Consider the following 10,976-nt stretch of genomic DNA (forward strand, 5'->3'; position numbering starts at 1 on the left):
TTGTTCTGATGAGAGCGGCTGATTCCTGCAATCCTGTTTGTGAGCCCTTTCTCAGAGGGAGGAGGAAAATGGAGAGGCAGAAGCCGAGATCTAAAAGTCCTGCAGGACTGAATCATGTTCTGCTGGAAAATAAGGGAAAGCAACAGGAGGAAAAACAGAGCAAAGAGTTTAGTGAGAAGGGTTTAGAGGCAGCGAGAGCAGCAAACCTCCTGTGGTTGGTACCGGTTGCTCTCCCTGTGAATTAGGATGTAGGACTCTGAAATTATCTGGAATAGGTGATGTAATTAAACTAATTTTAACCTGCAAAAGGGAAAATCCCAATCAACAGAAAGATCTGAGGACTCACAGTGATCATGGGGTTTTGTCCCAGCTGAAGGTACCAACACTAACATTTGACACAGGAATTCCTCTCTCTAATAAAGAAGCCATTAAACAAGGTGCTGAACAATTGCCTTGCATAGAAATGTTTGAATGATTTATAACTGATTAGTCACTATTATTACTTTTTTAAATATATGCATTAGGAAAAGAGTTAACACCGTGGTTCTTAACCACAGAGAGAAATTGGAGGATAATAAAGTTTAGCTTTAAATAAAGCAATTAACGGACAGATCTGGTGGTTCAGTAACGTTTTTGAAGGGGAGAAAAAAATAACAAAAAGCCAGAAAGAGAAGCAAAGCACTTCCTACTGCAATGCCCTGGTGGTTTGGGAACTGGGGCTGCCAGCAGCACAACCTCCCAGCCATCTGTACACCAGGCCCAAGGAAAAATACATACATATAATAATGACGTGTTCCCCAAACCAGGCCCCAGTAAAAACTTTCTCAAGCTTCAGGGTTGTTTTAAATGCATCATTTTGGCCTGAAGCCAAATAAACATGGTGCTACCTATAAAATCCACCAGCTTTTTCAATGGCTTTGTTAGCATGGACTCAACTCCAAGCGTTACCAGCACTTTCTTGCCTTTGCAGTTCCTGCCCAGACCTTTCCCTGGTTCTTAAGGGCTCTCCAACTCTGTCCTCCTTCATTTCAACATTCCCTCACCCCCCTCAGAGAGGTCTCCACACCCCCCAGGTGCCACACAGAGATGCTCATGGCAGCAGCCTGTTCCCTTTCAGGTGAATTCCTCCCTGCTCTGTGTATTGTCATCCCTGGTATCTGTATCTTCACAAGGTGACACCTGTCTGGGATATTATTTCAGCACCATAGCCCAGGCACCTTCCCTAGAAATGCCACACTGACTTGCACAGTCTGGAGACATGGTTGACTTCTAGGTGAAATCAATACCTGGAGAAAAATTAAATCCACCTCGGTTAACACCAGATTTAGCAGCAACCTTTCAGCAGCTTCAGCTGCCTCTTCACCAGTCCATCCTCCTCCTTCAAGAGCTTCCTCCTTCTCTGGAGTCCCAAGGACTATGAGAAGACCCCTCAGCCCATCTTCTCTGTATTCAGGATCCCACAAACCACACAGACACCCTTAACCTCATCTTCTAGTTACTCTTGGCAAAACAGCACCTGAGAATGGGACCCAGCCCAAACTGGGGATTGAATCCCTGCTATCCACAAGCCTGGGTACAACTGGGAATAGCCCACAGGGAGATGCAGAGGGCAGGACAGATGCTGAATCCCATAAGGACTTGAGCATTAACTTTCCCTTTCCTCAGCAGCACGAGTCCCCCTGTGATGGAAAAGCCCCCACACTCTCCACCCCAGCACTGAGCAGCTCTTGTAAAACACAGGAATGAGGGATAGGATTCCATGAGCTGCTGGGAAATCAGGTTGAGCTCAGATCCAGGCTGCCTACAGGACTGACATCTGCTGGGGCATTCACACCTGGTTTGGAACTAAATCAAGGTGAGGTGAGAATGAGGTAAGGAGCAGCTCAACTCCATCAAGCTGAGATCAGCTCCCAGCACATCCAGCTGTGTCGCTCCACAGGTTCATGGGAATGGTAAAGTAAAATCTACATATTTTAAAAATGAGACACCTAGAGAGTTTAAGCACTGCCAGAGTTTGGGAGCAGCTAATTACAGTCCTGACCAGCTGGAGCTTTCCAGGCTGAACTCTCCCTAAATTGCTAAATTAAATCTCATGCTCCCTTTTGACTCCTTTCCTAGAAGGTCTCTGAAAAATGGGCAACCTAAAAGACTCCCATCAATTACTCTGCACTTGATGCAAGGCTTGTGAAAAAAAATTAAATTATTTTAATGTAATTATTTTAATTTTGAGTGGCAGTTACATAAATCTGTAACACTGTTTAGGTGCTGATTTGTATAGCACTGGCCTGGGACTCTTCTGAATTTAATGATAATGAGGTTTTATATCAGAAAGTGCTGAGTCTGTAGGGAGTGGCAACCAGTGACCCCAGAGGCTGGACCACAGAATCCCAGAATATGCTGAGTTAGAAGAGTCATCAGGATCATCCAGTCCAGCCCTGAACCCTGCACATGTCCATCCCAAAAAGTCCCACCCTGTGCCCCAGAGGTTCAGCCAAACCCTCCTGGAGCTCTGGCAGCCTTGAGGCTGTGCCCACTGCCCTGGGGAGCCTGGGCAGTGCCCAACCAGCCTCTGGGGGAAGAACCTTTGGCTGAGATCCAACCTGAGCCTGCCCTGACACAGCTCCAGCCATTCCCTGGCTGCTGTCCCTGGTCCCCCCAGAGCAGAGCTCAGTCCCTGCCCCTCCTCTGCCCCTCCTGAGGGAGTTGTAGCCGCAATGAGGTGTCCCCTCAGTCTCCTCTTCTCCAGGCTGAAGTGCAAACCTTTTGGAAAGGAACTTGGCACTGGAGAGGTTCCCCCCCATCAGCTGTAAGGGGCTGAGTTTGTCCTGCAGCCTCCCTGACACAGGAGGGTGGTTCCACCACCCACCAAACCCATCCAGTGTTTGCACAGGGCTGAGGGCAATCCCTCAGGTCTCATTCCCTGAAATGGTGTCAGATGAAGGTGTGTCCAACAGGACAGACGAGCCCCCACAAAACCTGACTGAGAAAACATGGCCACGTTCACCCCCCAGAGAAGCCTCTGACTCCTGCTCAGCCCTGTGCTGGATGGGGATCATGTAGGGAACCACATCCTGCTGGACTCAGCACAGGCTTCTGGGCAGCTGCATGGACAGTGCTGGGGTGGACACACAAGTCTGGGTGGCAGCACTTCCAAACCCACGTGGGGAGGCCCCTGTGAATGAACACAGCCGTGCCCACGGCTTCGTAAAATAGAGCTTTTATTTGTTCATACAAATAGTATGAATGATCAGAGTTTCATTTTCCTAGAAACATCTTTCTCTGTGTAAAATTAATTTGTGTTGTACATACCACAAAATACTCCATTTACATATTTTTTCAGATTTTCTTTTTTGTGGTTTTTTTCTTTTGTTTGTTTGTTTTTCTTTCCATTTTGTTCTTTTCCTTACAAATTGGTTACTACTCTATAGAACCATGTCACAGACAACACATCACTACTACCTGTACTGCACTTCTGAACACAGGACTGAATGAAACTCAGCCATAAATTAATGTTACAATGTGAAAAAAAATAAAAAAAACAACAACCAAACTTTTAATCACACCTCCAAGCTTAAATTAAAATAAAAAAGGTATTTTTAAAAAAAATGATGACAATAGCACTGATTCCAGTATTAGCAACCAGTTGTACACCACGGGGAATTCACCTTCACTGTCGTATTTGTTAGGTAAGGCTTTTTTACATTAAAAGTCCAGTGCAGGCTTCATTATGAAGGATATTGAGTCAGGGCTAACAATTTGCTTAAGGTTAGAGGAGTTATTACTCACTCCCTGTATTTCCACTCTCCAGCAGGATTGTTTCACAAGAGCCTTTTGCAGCAGGGCTTGGTTACACAAACCAAGCCCACGCTCTGCTGTGCAGCTGAGGAAGGCAGTGGGGTATTAAAAACTTGTTTCCAAGAAAGCAAGAAGGAAGACGTAGGGGATGCAAAACTCTTCTGGCATTGAGGAGCAGGCACGTGCTCCGGAGGGAAGCACAGGGGAAGGAAACCACGGCAGGTCCTGGAGTGAAACCACTTGGGGAAGTGGCACAGCCACGGCTGGGAGCTCACCCAAAGGCCAGGTGGGGAGGTCCAGCTTCTTTCCATGCATTGCATAAGCTGCTAGTAGGAAGACTGAGGTTTGGAGAACCAAAAATCACTCTTTTTTTTCCACCAGGAAGTATTTTCTTCTTGCTGACTGCAGCCCCTTCCCCTCAGGTTTGGGGTAAAGCAGACACTCCATTGCATCCATCACCTGTCCTGGCAGCAGGGAACAGGGCTGGGGACACGGCTGGAGCTGAAGCCAGAGCCCCTGAATGTGCATAGATCCACCCACCACCTGCATTGTGCAGGATGGGGGGCATGTGTGGGGGCTACACAGCCCAGCGGGTCCCACATCCCCCCTGTGCCCCCTGAAGTGGGGCTGTGTCAGCTTGAAGCGTTGCTTCCTCACTGGAAACGGCTCAGGGCAAAGAGGAGAACTTTTCCTGTTTGTGGGAAGATGTGCTTGGAGGCAAAGCCCAAGGAGGGATTTGCATCTGCTCACAGCAGCTTTGCAGGCAGCTCAGGCCTGATGTTGTGCTCAACATCTCCCTTTCCTTGAGGTCACCCCAGTGCACTGACCCCATGTGTGAACCCATGGTGGAATCACATGGACCCCATGGCAAGGGGCTGGAATGGGATGGTCTTGAAGGTCCCTCCCAATCCACACCATTCTGTGATTCTTTGCAATCCCTTTGGAGATGTGTCACTGCCAAGTACAGAGCCCTTTGGTTTAAACAAAGCACTGAAGTGCAGATCCCTGCAGCAGACCCAGAGCTGAGTCTGCTCTTTGCTCCATCTGCCTGAGCAGGACCAGATCAAGACCCAGAGAGAGCAGCCCAGGCTCTGAGGGAGGTTTTCATCACCCAACAGCCACAGCAGAGAGCTGTAAGGGGCAGGCAAGAGCGAGGAAGCTGCAAAAGTAAAAGAAACATCTGGGAAATGCCATTGAATGCATCCCACCACAGCTGGGCACAGCTCAGAAATGAGATGCTGCAGGGGAGAGCTGTGGGTGACTGGGGAGAGGTGCAGGGCTCACTTTTATGTAGGAAACATATATAAAATCAGATGTTGTACCGATTGCTGCTGTTGCTGTTTCCAGTTTCACTCACACTGCTTTATGGAGGTGTTATAGTTACATCAGCAGACACTCAGTGAAGTGCATCATCTCAGTGCTGCAGGTGAGGTACACAGGATTTTCCTGCCCAAAGCCATCATAGCCCTCCTTCTGTTAAAAATTCAAGGAGCAAATCACTTCAGCCGCCACCTTGCTCTGAAAACGTTCCAGTGGAGCTTGCAGAGCCTCTGACAGCAGTGACAAGGCATCGGACACACATGGTGCTTATCGGGACCTCCTGAGCTCATAAAACAGGGGCCAGAGCTCTCAGGACAGCCCAGCTGACTGTCCTGAGTCCCACAGCATCTATTTCCACCCGAAGGGAAGGATTTCCAGGTGCTCAGAGCCTCCTGCCTTGCCTGGCTGCCACCTTTGTGCTCAGCCAGGGCACCCCTGGGCTGCTACAGTGCCCCAACCCATCCCAGTCTCCCCCCTGTGACTTCCTACAGAGTCCCCCTCACTGCCAAAGCAGCACTTCCTCCTGGCTCTAGGCAAACCCTGTTCCTTGGGAGAGACATGGATTGGGCGTTGGACCAAGAAGTGATGGGAATTAAACTGCTTGATGTTCCCCAGGTTCATGCACTGGCAGTTGCTGTGGTGGCTGTGGGACTGGAGGTAGCGCTGCCTGTGCCATGTCCTGGGATATGTTCCGTGCTGGGCATGGTGCCATGCAGGGACCTGGCATTTTTCCATGGCTCTGCCAGCTTCTCTGGTGGGTGGAGGCTGCTCCACGTGCTGCAGGTGCAGCCGTGTCCCAGCAGTGCCCAGAGTACACGGGCATCCCTGGAGCGACGCTTCCCGCACGTCACTCCGACCAGCACCGTGTGACACACACAGACACAGGTACTTTGCATTTGTCCTGCAGTGAAGATTTTAGATGCATAGAGGGATCGTGGGAAACAGCCTCCTGGACAAAAGGCAAGAGGGAAAAGTGTACTGAGGAGAGAGCTCTGCCCATGCGACAGGCTCTGCGGCTTCTCCGCTGGGAAAAGAGCCCTGGGTGTGAGCAGGAGCTCCATGGCTTGGGGTTCCCCACGCTTGCAGCCGCTGGGAACACATGCTGCTGCTCAGCAGAGCTATGTGGGGTGAAAGAATTCCCAGTCTCCCTCCCACCCACCCCAGAGAAACCCCCCTGGGGCCATGGGACTAACTGGAAAACTGTGGGACGAGGGAGCACAGCACCGGAGCAGAGACTGGGACACCGGAGTAGGGAAAGCAAGTGTTTTATAAAGGCCAGATACCCGTAACAAAAATAAACCTGTGCTTTCCCTCCCTCCCCTCCCTTTTTTTGATTTTTTTTTTTTTAAATACAAATTTCGTTTAGGAAAAGTGGAAGCACTGTCTGTTACAAACCAAACCGAAAAGAGGAGGAAACAGAAGGGGGGAGAAAAAACCAAACCAAAAAAAAAAAAACAAAACCAAAAAAAAAGAAAAAAAAAAGGAAAAGAGAGACATATTAGAATTAAACACCGTGGAATGTTAAACAGGTTACAGGCTACCGTTCTAGCCAGTGCGGTTAGGCAGCTTAGTGAATTAATTGCTTAGGAATTAAAAATAAATTATTATAAAATAGATTTCTGTACATTTTACATACATATATATCTCTTTATATAAGCAAACCGTGCCGGGCAAGGAATTACAAGGGGGTCTTTCCCACGCCAGGCTCAGTCCCAGCCAAAGTCCTGCCCCGTCATCTGGTAGAACTTCATGTTGAAGGGCCGGTAGAAGTCCCGCAGCCTCTGCACCACCTCCTGGTCGATGTCGGGGTGGGTCCTGCCTTTGGTCTTCCCCAGGCAGTGGGGTTTGCTGCTGCCTTCCGCCTTCTTCAGGCACGGGAACCCCTTGGTTTTGTTGAAGTAGAAGTGTTTGTCGGTGATGATCCTCTTGAGGCCCAGAAAGTCCTGGACCCTGCCCAGCTCCCCCGCGGGGTCGCTGATCAGCCTCTCCCCGCTGACGAAGAGGATCTGCCCGATGGGGAAGTAGAGGAGCCAGTTCTCCAGGTGCTTGGCATAGATGCCAATCTGGATGGCGCTCCACGAGGTGTCGATCAGGCCCGTAGTCCTGTTTTTGAAGGTCAGGCTCTCAAAGGTGGGGATGTCGGGCTTCTTGGAGAGCGTCTGGGTGTAGTCCGAGATGGCTCTGGTCACGGGGTCCCGCACCACCACGATGAGCTTCGTGCCCTTGGACATGGAGGAGATGCGGGCTGGGGCCTCCTTGGTGACGAAGTAGCTGGGGGTCTTCTCCATGGTGATCTGCCCCTCCAGCGTCCTGGGCATCAGGTCCCTGCCAGCAAAACACAAGGACATGGGTGAGAAGGGCAGGGAACAGGAAAAAAAATCCATATGCATTTCTAGGTATGTTCACACATAGGTACACACAAGAATGCTTCTGCATAACATGCCTTCACAGGCCATTTGGTTTGTACAGACAAATCCATTTTCCATTGATTTAGGGATTAGGGGGGGATTATTATTAAAGGCCACTGTATTAGAAATCCAGCTGAGTAATCTCCCAGTTATCCATGAGTGGATTAGCTGGGCTACACTGCACCTGGAGTGTGGTACACATACCACACCAGCTCCAGACCGGTCAGGATGAGTCCTGAGCTGCACCAGGTGGTTTTTCTGGCTCATGGCAACACCACAGAGCCCTCAAGCCCCAACCCAGAGCCTACTTCCCCATAGGAACGAGAGGATGGTTTAACAGAAAAGCAGGAGCTCATTGGAGCTCATCCACCTTGCTTTCCCTTAGCATCCCAAATGCAAAACTTTTCCAAATTCAGGCAAGAGGGAGCAATATGTCCCAGGCTTATCAACAGCAGGACCTCACCAACCACAGGGGTCCTCTTGCACCCAGCTTCACCCACTGCTTTACTATTCCCTGTTGCTGTGCAGACTTGTTCCCTCACATGAACTAAAAGGAGAATCAGGAGCTGCTGGTGGCATCTTCAGCACATCCCAGTCAAGCACCCAACAAGGACAACCCCTCCCCAGCACTGCCCCACAGGCTACAGCAGGTCAGGATAGAGGATACAACCATGGCAAACACAACCTCAGCTCATGGACAGGACATATCTTCACCAAGTACCTGTGAAACCTAAAACTTCCAGCAATTCCACCTTATTCCCTTGTTATTTCTAATTAACCATGTGGGGAAGCACTGGAGAGCTGGTAGAATTGATGGAAGTGGCACAAAGCAGGGAGAGTCATTTTTTCCTATCATTCACTAGGCAAGCTGAAATATTTCAGACCGTTTGCCAATTCATTCCTTTTATAACCCAACGGGACTCATTTGCTCTGGGTTGCAAGACAGTTGAAAAGAAAAGGCAAGAGGGGAGTCAGGCACGAAATTAAAGCTATAAAACTTGATTAAGTTTTCAAAGCATCCACCCAGCACAGAGAAATAACCAGCCAGTGTGTGATCTGCAAGCCCCAAGCTGAGCTTCCCTCAGCTTTACAACACCTTACAGAGGCTGTTCCCCTACAGCCACCTCCTCCCTCACTGCTTTTATGCTTCCACAGCAAAGATCACCAGGGTTCCTGCAATTAAAAAAGCCACTGATAATTTGTGCTGAAGCCAATGGTTGCCCTGATTAAGAGCTCAAGGGAAAAAAACCTGACCAATCTGTTCTGAGGCCAAAACACAGGGAAACCAGGAATGAGAGGTCCGATTGCATCAAAAATCATCCCATGCCCACGAAAGCTGGTCAGTAGCTGTTTATGCAACTCCTGGTGAGCTCACAACTGTACCTGGTGTTTTGCCTCATCAGCTTCTGGCATTACCTTTGTGCAATGTGTTTACTGGCAAGGGGCACCCACTGGCTGCACCTCCACCCCACAGGTGAGCTGTGCCTGGGGGCTGCCCAGAAAGCCCCTTCTCCACATGGTGGGAGATGGTCCCTGTGCCAGGTCTGCACAGGACATTGGGAGAAGTGGTGGTGGACAAGCTGGACTGTGGAGGAAGAGGATGTCAGCTTGTGGAAACCTCCAGCCGTGCCCAGGGGTTGTGGCAACCCCGAGGGCCGGGATTTCAAGTCCACACAAGTGGAGTTTCACATGCAGATAAAAATCACGCTGGTCTACCAGACACCTGGGACGTGAGAGCTTCTGGAAGTCGGGAGCCAGCATGTGCCAAAAAAACAGTAACCAAAATAAAACTCTGACTAATCCTTTGCCTTTCTGGCCAACTCTGCAACCCCGCGATGCCGTCACAGAGCTGGGCCAGTCAATAACGCTCAGAGCAACTCCTAAAGCTGTCATGGGCTGATGTGGATTTCAACATTTGCTCATTAAGTGGTGCCTCCTTTTATGGCCACATTAAACCCGAGTTCTACATCCTGCACCGGCCACCAACTGCTTTCCAGCTTGATTTAAGAGGTTGGTTTCAACCCATGAAGTCCTTAATGGTCTGGGACCTGCCTAGAGCAGAGAACGGTTCCCAAGACATCCTCAGGATGGCTGTGTTGCACTGAAGCCCTTTGGCTTCAGGTCAGGTCCATCAGATGTATGGGGCCCTGCACCTTGGCACTGACTTCTCCTCCAGGACTACTACAGTCAGTATATATCCATTTACTGGGAATGACACAAGGCTTATTTTCCCTTCCTTGCACAAGAAAGGCATGGGGTAGGGCTGGGCTGTGAAACAGGAGGAAATTGCTGGGAATGCAGTGCCAAGTCAGTTGATCCAGTTGGGAAACACAGGTTCCTAATTAGCATTTCAACGAACACAGAGGAGAGCACCATGTAAGTGGAAAAAAGCAGGGAGAAACTCTTTACTTAAGAGGCATCCACTGGCCTGGCGTCAGTCCCTTTGCAGAGCTGTCATCTCCTGAACCCACACCTCAGTTGTGGCTGAAAGCACCCAGCTCTGTGCAGGTCTAGACCCACCAGACTGTTATCTTTGGAGAGGATCTGAATCCTTGGTGTTTGCAGGACATCTTGCTGGTGACCCATCGCAGCAGGAGAAGCAGGACAAAGCACATTGTTGCTGCTGCTGCCCTCAGGTTGGCCAGCACAGGCTGAGATGAGCAGAGGTAGAAATGGAGCTTTCAACCCAAGAAGAAGACCTGGAACCACCAAACCCAGCCCTCAGGCCCTTGTTCCTGCATTCCCTTCATTGTACCCACACAGGTGCCAGGCATAGCCCAAAACTAAGATCCTCAAGGTTGTCTCAGACGCTGCCTTATTTGAAAAGTGGCTCCATGAAAGCGAGACAGCTGCAAGTGAAGCCAAAAATTGTGGCCCACGGATGTGGTTTGAACCTCTGACAGCATCACATCCAGGAAAGCAAAGTTTTATTGCATGGGCATGTCAGCTGTGAGGAGCTTTCCCATGGTTTCCATAAGCTCCCACAGAGGCTCCATCCGTCACACTGGCAGCCAGAGACAACAGAGCCTCAGGGACAGGAGGAACTGGTACTTTGGCTGCCCTGAACTCACAGTGGTGGAAAAGTCACCAAGAAGTGCTTGTTCCCATTCAAACCACGACTGGAGAACAGCAGCTTGGCCCAGTGCAGCTCCAACATGCTGGACATACGTGTTGGTGGAAGGAGGACCAGATCCCAGCTCCAAACACATCTGCTCCTGGGCAGCAAGGGCCACACTGAACCACAGCTGCTGCACAGGGAGGGGAAAGAGGAGCTGTAATGGTCAGAAACCACAATAACCTGGCAGGATGCAGCTCCTTGGGCAAAAGGAGTGGGGTTCAGCACAAACCCATGTTCAGCTCAGCGGTGTGTGCACAGCTCAGCCCCAGGACAGCTCGTGACAGCTGGGGAGCCTTCCATTCCCATGGAACCTTCCATTCCCATGGAGCCTTCCA

The 10,976-nt window shown here is 50.0% G+C and overlaps 1 protein-coding gene across 1 annotated transcript in view; it reads right to left on the reverse strand.

Moving 5' to 3' along the window:
* Positions 1-3,402: 3,402 nt before the first annotated feature.
* The window catches only part of LOC113971561 (heparan sulfate glucosamine 3-O-sulfotransferase 3B1-like), a 29,693-nt gene continuing 22,119 nt past the window's right edge, over positions 3,403-10,976 (reverse strand). The window contains exon 2 of the mRNA XM_027691631.1: positions 3,403-7,440. Within this exon, the coding sequence (XP_027547432.1) occupies positions 6,822-7,440 (619 nt within the window). The 3' untranslated portion in view covers positions 3,403-6,821. The remainder of the gene's footprint in view (positions 7,441-10,976) is intronic.

The sequence above is a fragment of the Neopelma chrysocephalum genome, unplaced genomic scaffold (assembly GCF_003984885.1).
Source record: "Neopelma chrysocephalum unplaced genomic scaffold, ASM398488v2 Primary Assembly neopelma1_84, whole genome shotgun sequence".
In the NCBI taxonomy this organism is placed as follows: Eukaryota; Metazoa; Chordata; class Aves; order Passeriformes; family Pipridae; genus Neopelma; species Neopelma chrysocephalum.